At 32.1% G+C, this 12231-nt stretch overlaps 4 protein-coding genes across 4 annotated transcripts; all 4 read right to left on the reverse strand.

The window, feature by feature from the left end:
- Positions 1–1801: 1801 nt before the first annotated feature.
- LOC108816101 (oleosin-B2) lies at positions 1802–2693 on the reverse strand. Its single transcript, XM_018588674.2, has 2 exons — positions 2326–2693; positions 1802–2167 (listed from the first exon to the last, which is right to left on the reverse strand). The coding sequence occupies exons 1-2, from the start codon at positions 2646–2648 to the stop codon at positions 1912–1914; spliced, it is 579 nt and encodes a 192-aa protein (XP_018444176.1). The 5' UTR covers positions 2649–2693; the 3' UTR covers positions 1802–1911.
- Positions 2694–3122: 429 nt separating this feature from the next.
- LOC108815223 (uncharacterized) lies at positions 3123–3878 on the reverse strand. Its single transcript, XM_056990922.1, has 2 exons — positions 3628–3878; positions 3123–3543 (listed from the first exon to the last, which is right to left on the reverse strand). The coding sequence occupies exons 1-2, from the start codon at positions 3876–3878 to the stop codon at positions 3123–3125; spliced, it is 672 nt and encodes a 223-aa protein (XP_056846902.1).
- A 1507-nt stretch (positions 3879–5385) lies between these two features.
- LOC108817167 (oleosin-B3-like) lies at positions 5386–6846 on the reverse strand. The gene has a single exon (XM_018589784.2). The coding sequence runs from the start codon at positions 6812–6814 to the stop codon at positions 5687–5689; it is 1128 nt and encodes a 375-aa protein (XP_018445286.1). The 5' UTR covers positions 6815–6846; the 3' UTR covers positions 5386–5686.
- A 1841-nt stretch (positions 6847–8687) lies between these two features.
- Positions 8688–10370, reverse strand: LOC108816282 (tapetal oleosin GRP-16-like). The gene is made up of 2 exons (XM_018588861.2): positions 9931–10370; positions 8688–9538 (listed from the first exon to the last, which is right to left on the reverse strand). Exons 1-2 carry the CDS (start codon positions 10185–10187, stop codon positions 8908–8910), a joined length of 888 nt encoding a protein of 295 aa, XP_018444363.1. The 5' UTR covers positions 10188–10370; the 3' UTR covers positions 8688–8907.
- Positions 10371–12231: the final 1861 nt, after the last annotated feature.

Genomic DNA, 12231 nt, shown 5'->3' on the forward strand with positions numbered 1-12231 from the left:
CTTTTAAAACAACTTTTAATTATGGCCAGAAGATAAAACAGATGAAATGTTGGACTTGCAGGCAGATAGTGGAGTAACATAAGACATCGTCATCTTTGCTCAGTCACGAGCGCATCTAACATTACCAACGCCGCATGTAGCTCGAAAACGGGTTCAATACTGCCCTATGTATCTTTAAAACATCCAAAAATTGTTTTTTAGATCATTGCAAATTACTCTAATTCAGAGATCATATGTTTGTTAGTATTGATTGTATAGGATGTTTAGGCATATATATTAAACAACTATATTTACAAATACAAAATAGTACTCGATTTATGTTACATATTGTAATAGTGGATTAGAATAAAAAGGAAAAATGCGGTTATAATACTGTTTTAGTTTTTAGTTTGAAGGAAAGAAAAATGATAATAATAAATATATGTAGTGTATTATACGGGATTATTATGATTTTGAAAGTAAAACAAATATATAAGAAAATTGCACATTTTGGATGCGAGTGTGATTCATATTAATTGGGTTTAGTTTAGAGTGCAATATTATCTTCAAAAAAAAATTAAGATAGAAATTATATTTATATCCATAACCTAGATAATTTAAGTTTTACAAAAAATTAAAAATTTGTGTATATTATTTAGTTTACTTAATTTTTTAAAAGTTATGTTTGAACTTCAGAATAATTATTATCACTATTTTTTAAATATATTCTTAATTTAATATTTAAAGATTAGATGAAATAATTTATTAGAAAGGTCTGCTTTTATTATCAATTTGAGATGTAATATATTCATATTTTAGATTTACAAAGAACTTTAATACAAATATCGAAAAGTATATATAGTTATTCTATTAACTAACATGTACTATAGCGTAATAAAATAATTTAAAAATAATAGTTAGTTTAATATGTATTTTGCTGATTTATAATATTTTTGTACATATTAATATATGGCCGTATAAGTTCTGTTTGTGCATAATATTCTATAGCCAGATTAAAATTTTATGTAAGTATAAATATATAATCATCAGAGCATACTATCTGTTTATTTGCTATGTTTTACATTTGTTTTAGTTTATTTCTAGCAAATTATTGATATAACATAAAGCAAGAATAAATCCTCAAATATAACATAAATATTAAAAAAAAACAAGTGTTAATAGTAGCAATTACTGACATCGTCCTAAACAACTACAAAATATATTCGACTAAGATTACCTCAAATTTAATATCATATTCTTCACTGTATTAGATACTCTAACATAAAAAAAAGAATTCTGGTATTCAAAACTCAATCTCATTTTCTTAACATAATCACACTTGCAACCAATTGAACATAGAAGAAATTTACACAAAATTATATGTTTCATAAAAATCGATACATCAAATCTCGCGCGTAGTACGGACTTGCCCTAGTATTTCATGGAGTAAAGTTTAAACACGGATTCAAAAAATGTGTTTATGTACCAATTTACTTTTTGACATCTATCTTTCTCAAGAAAATATTATTACTGAACTGGAATGAAATGCTAATGAATATATTCTTCAAACATTTGTATATAATCTTATATAATTCAGTAAAAGATAGTAAAATACAGATTATGAGAATTTTTTCACATGTCTCGCTGTACGTTTTCGAACGAGTGTAACTTTACCTTTTTATATATTTATTTTTGAAAAATAAACTGAAGAAGCGCATGGACAATAGATAGTTAACATTATTTTCTAGTCAACTATGTATCCGTCTTTTATAATTATAAGCAAATTAAACATTGTTACATAGAAAAATATAATGTATAAAGCTTAGTAAAAAGGCTATTTTATTTTTAGTTTCCGTATCATAAATTCTTAAGTTAATTATTACATGATTCATATATGCTACATATTGAAACAGTATAAACCAACGTTTTTTATCAGGTGGGTGCAGGTGCAGCCGCTGGTGCCGCTGCTGGATCTGCTGCTGGTGCTGCTTCAGCTGCAGGTGCAGCTGCTGGTGCTGCTGCAGCTCCACCTGAAGCCATGCTACGATATTTATTAACGAGTCCCAGAATTTTTTTGAGAATTGCCAAACGTGAACCGCCGCCACCGCCACCCCCAAGTCTTGCTTTAATTCTATTTATTATAATTCTTCGTAACGGGTTTGAGGCCAATGTGACTTCTCCTGCAGTCCTATCACACATCACATAAATGTATATATGTCAGATGCTAATTATATAGTTGAAACCTTGTACGGTTGTACCATATTCTTATTAGTTACGTTGACATGTTTTCAAATAATATATAAGCAGAAATCTCTAGCGATCTCAATAAAATATGTCTAATATTACCTAAAGAGCCCCGTGATGAGACCTATGCCGGTCAGTCCGAGGGTGGTACCGGCCATGAGCCCACTGGCTAGGAGGGTAGTGGTAATAGTGGCGGGTACGAGAATTGGACTAAATATGATGAAAAGTGGTGCGGATACGATTAATGCCACGGCTGAACCACCGAGTGTTACACAAGAAAGGGCTAAGAAGACTAAGGAGGTCACGGAAGCTATAATAATCTTTATAACGTTCAGCAATGGGAAGATAAAAGAGAACATTTTGAAGAAACGGCTAAATATCGATTGCTGAGAATGAGATTCGTGTTGAACGAGTTCTTCGCTCATATTCTCAGATCGGATGGTTGTTCATTGGTGGAGGTGGGAAGAGATGGATTTTATATATGAAGTCGTACATGCAAAACAGTGGGTGCAAATAGAGATCTACGTTGCATAACGTCACGTCACATTCCATTTTTGTGTGTGTGGTAGTCATCATGTTTTTTGAGCCTTCATTTGTTTCTGGTAGGAGCTCAAACACGACAAACTGACATATTGAGATTTTTTTTGAAACTGATTTTATATTGAAATGCATGAGAAATGTAAAAAATACAAGTCCAAGGCTTTAGTTGCAAGGCCCAACCCAAATACACATTACATAGAATAATCTCATATCAAGACCCATTAGGTAACCAACCCAAAGAGAGAAACCCAGTAAGATGAAGAGGCAGTAGAGTTAAGGAAGTTTCTTGGAGACATCGACGGTTTGAGAGGAGCTTGATCACGCCATCGATGGGGGGAGTTGTCATTGCAGTAAGGTGATTAGGAGAGCCACTGTTGCATCATGGTGGAGGAAGCAGCAGGATTCAAAGACCTAAAGCTCAGGAGACGGTCTTTGATCTGCCTATCAATTAAGCGAGAGATGGTGTCCACCGATCGGAAGATATTTCGGTGCAGTCTAGCGTTTCTTTCCATCCAAATCCAATAGAGACAAACCTGCCAGCAAAGCAAGGCAAGCCTCCTTCTCGGCGTCTGAGGGCTCAGAGATCCTAGTTGAGCCAAAACCGATGACCATGACCTTGCAGGATCAAGACCAGAGCGGGGCGCAAGCGTACTCCATAAGCTCCATGAAAACGGACAGTCAAAATAAAGATGGTCCCTGCTTTCCGGAGCAGAATTACAGAGCAGGCACAGAGGCGAAGTTCGAAGCCCCCAGCCGATGATTCTGTCTCTTGTTGGACACCTGTTGAGCACAAAAAGCCATGCCAAGAAGCTGTGTCGAGGTATACCCCCCTTGATCCAGATGAACCGGAACCAAGAGACATACGGCCCCTGCACTCGAAGGTTATTATACACACTCCCAATAGAAAATTTTGTTTCCAGTTTTCCATTAATTACCCATTCGTAGAAATCATCATCATTATTCAGAATGATGGTAGTTAAGTGAGCGTGTAATTGAACCTGTCTTTCAGATCGTGCTGGAGGAAGACGCCAAGAATTGTCGGTGAAGAGAGATGCCAACGTTGCTGAAGGATCGATTCCCATGGAGGCAGGACCAAGTTGCAGAAAGTCTCTCATGTTACCAAATTGGGACCAGTTATCTGTCCAAAACCGGCATGAGAGCCCATTCGAAGCTCTGAGGTGAATTCATTTATAGATCAAACCGACATATTGAGATTTAACATTAAAAATGTTCTTAAATAATCTCTAACTATTAAAAATAAAAATGAGAAAGAACAAAAATCAACTTTTTAAAATAATCTTTAGAAACTCATGAAAAGTTAAGGTAATGGCTCACCTCACTTTAAAACTAACTAGAGTTTGATCCGCACGTTTGTGCATAAATTTTTCATTTTATAAATATATAACTTTAAATATTATCGTATAAGTTTTAAATAAATGGTTTACAATTAGTGTTATATATTGTGGAATGAGACTAATAATTTCTCATGTCATAGTTTTATAATCTTATTGTTTAAACTTCTTATTCGTCATTATTAATATATAGTGATTTGTATTTATTTGTCATATAGTGATTTGTTTTATACATTTCATATTCTTATTTATTATTGTTACTTATTGATATATTTTTGAGTATGATACATAAATTATAATCTGAAATAATAAAATATATAATCTCCTTTAATATAGCTTTCTATTTTTTTTACAATTTGCATACAACACATTTTTAAAATTTATTTATTTATACGTAGATAGATATTTATTTATGATAATTTATATGTCCATGTTCTGTTTATGAAATAATACTTTAACATCTATCACTTTATTATTTTGCGAGATCTATAAGTAAATACATTTTTATGTTTAAATAATATAGCTATATTATTTAAGTAAATTGTATACATAGTAGTATTTATCATATTATTTTAGTAAATTTTATCTATATATGATAACTTTTTATTATGGTATTAATTACTTCTGATTTTATTATTAAATTAAGATTTCAAAAAATTACTTTTTTATTTTTACAGCATGATTTGTTTTTGTGTTACATTTTTAAAAAAATTCTACCATCTGTTATTTTATAATTTATAAAATTTGGAATATTATCATTTTCAGTTTTTCATATTTTGAAAAATTGTATACTTAATCAATAGAAATTTAAAAAATTACACAGTTATTTTTTAGTTAGGAACATTATATGATTTTTGAATTTTTTTTACTAAATTAATCCATTTTTATAAAAATATATTTGAATTTTTGGTAAGATTTTAAATATTTTATCAAGATATTTTTTTAAACTAAAATAAAAATTAAATTTATAAGTAAAATTGATTTGTCATTAATATTTTAATTAATTATTAAAAATTCAAATTATTCTAGTAACAAATTTTGTAATTATTATATAGAATTTATAAGTAAAATTGATTTGTCATCAACTAAAGGTTAGTTATATACTATTATATATTGTGTATAAATATTTATAGATAATATATTTGCGAGTTTCAAAATAAATAAAATGATATTATATAGTTGTAGATATAAAAGTTTAACATATGATAATAATTTTACATTTTGGATAAAATATTATATAGTTTACATAGTACAGGGAGCATCATCCATATTTTTCTAAGTATTAAATTTCTATAATTAAATATCGGAAGCTAGCTAAACCAGGTCCTTTCAAGAAGGAATGGAAATAATTGTTACCACATTACATTATTTTTATATTTTCACTATACATTGTATCATAATAGTCTTTCTGTCTTATCATATTAATCAGTTTTAACCATTACATATATTAACATAAAAATTGTAAAAAGTTTTTTTTCCCTTACAATGCCGTACAATTCATGACACGTCATATGCTAAACATTGGAATAGGTCCACCAATGTCTTTTATTCTTCCATGAATTCACGTTTACTCACATGTGTTTACCACCACTCCCATGTGAACTTTCACCATCTGAACTTCCATCTGAACTTCCATCTGAACTTTCACTTGAACTACTTGCATCCATAGATGAACCTGCATAATGGAATTCTTTTTTCTCCTTTTTAGAAGAGCCTCCACCCCCGTGTTTACCTTCACCCATTGACGAACCTCCACTTCCGTGTTTGTCTCCACTTCCATGTTTGCCTCCACTCTCGTGTTTGCCTCCACTCTCGTGTTTGCCTCCACTTCCGTGTTTGTCTCCACTTCCGTGTTTGCCTCCACTTCCGTGTTTGTCTCCACTTCCGTGTTTGCCTCCACTTCCGTGTTTACCTTCACCCATTGATGAACCTCCACTTCCGTGTTTACCTCCACCCGTAGAAGAACCTCCACCTCCATGCTTAGCTTCATCCGTCGACGAACCTCCACTTCCATGTTTACCTCCGCTTCCGTGCTTACCTTTATCCATTGACGAACCTCCACCTCCATGTTTACCTCCGCCTTCGTGTTTACTCTCACCCTTTCCGTGTTTACCTTCACTTTTGTGTTTACTCTCATCCGAAGAAGACGAATCTCCACCTTCAGATTTACCTTTTTCTTTAGATTTTTCCTCCTTTTTCTCTTTGATCTTATTCTTGACTTTGCCTATCGTTTCCTTGATTTTGTCCTTAATAGTACTTGGTTTAATACCCTCTGGTATAATATTACTTGGTTTAACAGCCTCTGGTATAATATTACTTGGTTTAACAGCCTCTGGTATAATATTACTTGGTTTAATAGCCTCTGGTATGCCCAACAGAGATAGGGACGGCGAACCTGCCTGAGCCTGCTGATCCGCTTTTTTACCGCCGAGCCCAGCGGCTAGGACAGTAGTGGCTGCAATGGCAGGTAAGAGAATCGGACTGAATATGATGAAAAGGGGGGTAGATACGGCTAATGCCACGGCTGAACCACTGAGTGTTACACCGGCGAAGCCTAAATAGACTGCTGAGGCGACGGAAGCAACAACCATCTTGATAACCTCAAATGTCGGGAGGAGAAAAGGGAACAAATTGAAAAAAGAAAACATACTTCCCTGCTGCTGAGCCGGAGCTGCTTCGATTTGGGATTTGTTTTTCATATTTTCTGATGGTTTGGTGATGGGAAGAGAGAGGGCTTTTTATGAAGAGGTTGTGTGGTCTACGACGTGCACGGTACACATGCATGCTCCATGCAAAACGATTGGAGTATATATGGAGATCTACGTTACGTCAAGTCACATTTGCTTCTTCATCTTTTTGTCATGTTTTTGGGACCTTCTTTTCTTTCTTGTAGAATCTTAGTTAACTGTTTTCTTTTGTTTCCATTGTTTTGTGAAATATCAACGCGTGAGGAACAATCTTTCTTATCAGCCATATGCAAATATGCATTTACTGTGAGTAAATTGATTACCTGATTATAATACGGTTGGTGAAGCCTGTTTTAAAAAAAGAGTAACTATGCTGCCTCACAATATATAGTAGTTAGTTAAAAAAAATAGTAATATTTGTTTTCTAATTTATAAACTCACAGTTTTTGCTAGGGTGAAAGTGCAACTTGTAACTCATTTTATGAATATATGAAATATTTCATGAATTTGACATGTCATCTAATTCTCTTCGGTTGTTAGTAGGTGCAAAGAACCCAAGAAAATCTGTTGCTATGCAAAGTTGCTCAAGTCTTTTATCTTATCACTCTAAAAATCTATTTTACAACCTTTTTTATATATTGTAATTAGGCTTTTAAATCTATTTTACAACCCTTTTGGCATGAGTATTCAAAAAAAAAAATCAACAGTTAACTGGAAAAAAAGAAAAAATAGATTCAAAATATTCATATTCATGTGTGATAAATTAAAAATAATTATGAATCACGTAAAAAAACATTCATGATAAAAAGAAGAAAATGGAAAAATGATTGAAATGAGATAATTCTAATATAATCTAAATCAAATTATGTGATTTTGAATATCTAATCTATTAATTTAGAATCACATCTTTATCTACTACCAAAAGTTTGTCACTTAAATTTTGGACCTATTACTTTTATTAATAAATTTGACTAGACATACATTAACACAATAAAACATGCACTTGACATATTACAATAGTCCAACCACTTTGTAGATATGAAAGATTATACATAAAAACTAACACTATGTACAATGCATATTATAATACAAATAAATTTTGTACGTATAGGGAAAACATATTATATCCATGGATATATAACACAAAACATAAATCACAAGTTTTAAAATCATATAATATCAGATTAATAATTTTAATTAAGATTGGACAAAAATATGTCAGCTTATGTGCAGATCCGTATCTAATACAACCACTATTTTAGTATTATTAATATATAACATAACTAAAATATAAATAAGAAAGTTTAAACTGGTGTTTCAAAAAAGGTGTCTCAAAAAGGTAAACTATTTTTTTTTGTAAAATGTTAAACTATTCTTTGAAAGACTAATATCATAAAATCTCAATTTTTGTTGACAATCTCTCATATGAAATACGGTTTTCATTCTTTTTCCTTTCTCATTATTTCTCTCCTTTTTTATTAAGAAAGGGCTATATAAAATATTTTCACTAATGGTGCTTCTAAAAGCCAAGGAAACACATGTCATAATCTTATTGGTGCTCCAAAGAGGTTGGTCACCAAATTGGCAATCCGAAATAAAGATCTCTCTTATAAGGTTCAAACGCAAGCGTAAAAATATTGTGGGCCATACAAACGCTTCAGCTTCGAAGTTTCCTGTGGCATCACTTTTCATTGCCATTTACCTCATGAGTGCAATGTTAATGTCTCAAGGTAAATGAAAATGAAAAATGCAAGAAGATTGGTCATTGGTAGTCGTAAATTAAATTAGTATCAAATTCATTTTTAAAAAGAAAGTCTTAGGTAGGTATATACCGATGATTTGGTTAATTTGGACCAAATCGCATTGGTAGATATACTAATGCCAGTTATAATGATAACCACATCATTTTAATAAATTTACAAAGAAAATTTGTACACTGGTTATCATTTCCTTGTAACATGTCGTACATTCATAGAAATGATTATGAAACATGTAGTTTAGGATAAATTAGGAATAATTTATGGAACCCAAACTACTCCATTCAGCTATACCATGCGGGAGGTTTATTCTCTCCAGCTGGTTTATCCGTTGATGCTCCAACTGGTTTATTTTTTTGGTTTTTCAGCCGGTTTATTTGCTGCCCCGCCAGCAGGTTTATTTGCTGCCCCGTCAGCAGGTTTATTTGCTGCCCCTCCGGTCGGTTTATCTGCTGGTTTATCTGTTGGTCCTCCAGCAGGTTTATCTGCTGGTCCTCCAGCTGGTTTATCTGCTGGTCCTCCAGCTGGTTTATCTGCTGGTCCTCCAGCTGGTTTATTTCCTGGTTTATCTGTTGGTCTTCCAGCGGGTTTATCTTTTGGTTTATGAGCTGGTTCTCCAGCTGGTTTACTTCCTGGTTTATTTGTTGGTCCTCCAGCAGGTTTATCTGGTTTATGTGCTGGTCCTCCAGCTGGTTTACTTCCTGGTTTATCTGTTGCTCCTCCATCCGGTTTACCTCCTGGCTTATCTGCTGCTCCTGCAGCCGGTTTACCTCCTGGCTTATCTGCTGCTCCTCCAGCCGGTTTATCTTCTGGCTTATCGGTTGCTCCTCCAGCTGGTTTATCATTTGGCTTACTTGTTGCTTCTCCAGCTGGTTTATCATTTGGTTTATCTATTGCTCCACCAGCTGGTTTAGCTGCTTCGGTGGGTGGAGCTCCTGCTGGAGGTGGATTATTCTTCGGGTGTACTCCCATTCTATGCCTGCATAACACTCACACAAGTGTATATATGTCAAACTATTTTTTAAAAAAAGATTGTATACTTTCACGGTTTTTAAAGGACGCTAGATTTTACTCAAACATAAAAGAAGAAAAGGACGTTTAATAAAAAAAACTGAACATATTGATTGTCTGAAATTTAAACTTTACGTAGAAATTGAGTTTAGATTTTTGGGTTTTGATTTATATTACAGCTGATTTCTTTATAGTCATGATCCAATTGATAACGAGTAGGACCATCCATAAATAACTAATAAACGGAAATCGAATCAATCATAAACCTAGATGTGCTGATGTATGATGGGGGAAAAGATATGTTGATGTATGACTTAAGGAGCATACTAAAAAGGAAAGAAGTGTTTGTTAAGATTTTACTTAAGGAGCCAAACTATGAGAGCACCCGCCGTCACTCCAAATAAGGCAACGGCCGAGAGATTGGTGGCTAAGAGAGTGGTAGCTATAGTTGCTGGTACGAGAACCGGACTGAATATCACGAAAAGAGGTGTGGCTACGATTAATCCCACGACTGAGACGGCGAGGGTTACGCCGGCCAAAGCAAACAAGACTGCAGTTACAATGACAGCACTAACAACCTGAAAAACCTGAAAAATTGGGATGAGACGAGAGAGCATTTTTTTGGATATAGATTTAGATTACAACGGCTGAAATTTGGTTTGAATGGGTACTATATTTTATTTTATTTTGGTTAAAAATTTTGAAGGAATACTTGGCTCCAACTTTTTGTTCGAATGGTTGTGTTTTTGTGATGGCCGGGAGAAAGAAGGCTTTTATGAATGACTTATGAGATATTTGTGTACACGTACACATTCATGCTTCCATGCAAAATTATGTGAGTAAATGGAGATGTATGTTTCGTCACGCCTATCTACTTCGTCATTTATTGTGTGGGTTGTCATGATCTTGGTATTTTATCTTTCTTGTAAGAGCTTGATATGTGTTGTAAGAACTCAAGGCATAAATTACGATTCACAATTGTCATCGTTCGCGAGATTATGCCAGAAAGGCTCCTTGTTTATGTTACACTCCAGCCAGAGTTGCCTCCGCTACAAATTCTCACTTCAACCAATTGGGTTGAGGACTTTGTAACAAATTGTTCATAAAATTACAGATTACATATCAATATTATTTTCTTTTTTTTTGCTAAAAATATAAATTTCATTTCTAGAATGAGCTGGTTGTGTACTACACTATTACGTATCAATATTCTTCTTAAAACTTGTCTTTAATTAGTTCTTGCATAAGTTGACCAAAAAAAAAAATTTAGTTCTTGCATAAATTTTGTAACTCGATTAAAAAGTCAAAAACACTTCTATGTAGAGTCTGATTTGGCAATAGAATGAGCCCTTAAACAAACAAACAAAAACTCAAATGCTTTCATTAGTTTCATTGCTTTATGAAATAAGTCAATAACTTGTATAAATCCCGTGCTACGAACGGGTTTTGTATTTATATATATATTTTATAAACTAAAAAAAAATTCTAATATATTACATTACAATTTTTCATGAGAACCACATTACATTTTTTCTTAAAACTTTCATGAAGACTTTTCCAATATTTTTAACACTTATTAATAAAAATAATAAAATAAAAATCACACATCAAAATCAATTTATATAACATATAAATAAAATATAAAATAATTTACTCATAAGTTATTAGTATAACACTTTCATAATATAAGTCTAATTAATTATAAATATTATATTTTTTATATGCTACACTATGATATAATAGACGATTAAAATCACAAAATATAATTATTCAAAGTAATAAATAAATTGTTGTTTTAAAATTTTATATTAATAATTATGTAATACATATTAATTTTAAATATATACTATCATTAGTACAAAGAAAAAAATTAGTGAAAGCAAAATATTTATACGACCACGGGTCAAACTATAGAAAATAAGAACAACAAGCTATTCAAATATGTTTATGTATTTTATGTATATAAATTTATTTTATTTGTTTTTAAGGGATGCTAAGATTTTGGTATTGAAATACATTATGACCCACTACTATATTAATTTAATTATGAAATTTAAAATTTATATCAAAATATTTTGTTAAACTTTTAATTTTAATTTTTATTATAGCTATAAATATTAATTTTAATCTAAATTTATGTTTAAATATTATAAATATATCATTTAGTATAAACAAAAAAACTAAAAACATAACATAAATATCCGCCCGGTCAGACGGTCAAGGTCTATTTTTATTTTTAGAAACAAATAGAATCAGTGTAATAAAACAAAACAGGTTTTCTTTTTCTTTTTAGTATTTAATTTTTTTTGAACTTTTAAAAAATTTAATCACTTCCTAGATGTTAGATATTGATTCGCCAGACGACTTGGTATATAAAAGATAAAGCGAGGAAGGTTTTCTCGTTAGACATGTGCACCAAGCTACTTGATTAGGTTTTTCCTTCCGATTAGTTTCTATTTATTTTACATGATGGAAAGATAAACATTGTTAGTTGTTGGTGGAGCCGATCTGCTGATGAAATCACTACGCAGGTGAACAGCTACTATATATGCATGTCACGATGTAACCAGTAAGGTGTAAAAAGCACCTCATCTCCGATGTAGAATTTTTTATAAAACGTGTGATGGAGCTAGATACAAGAGGCAAACACATGCCAAAAAT

This window comes from Raphanus sativus, chromosome 7, assembly GCF_000801105.2.
Source record: "Raphanus sativus cultivar WK10039 chromosome 7, ASM80110v3, whole genome shotgun sequence".
Classification (NCBI taxonomy): domain Eukaryota; kingdom Viridiplantae; phylum Streptophyta; class Magnoliopsida; order Brassicales; family Brassicaceae; genus Raphanus; species Raphanus sativus.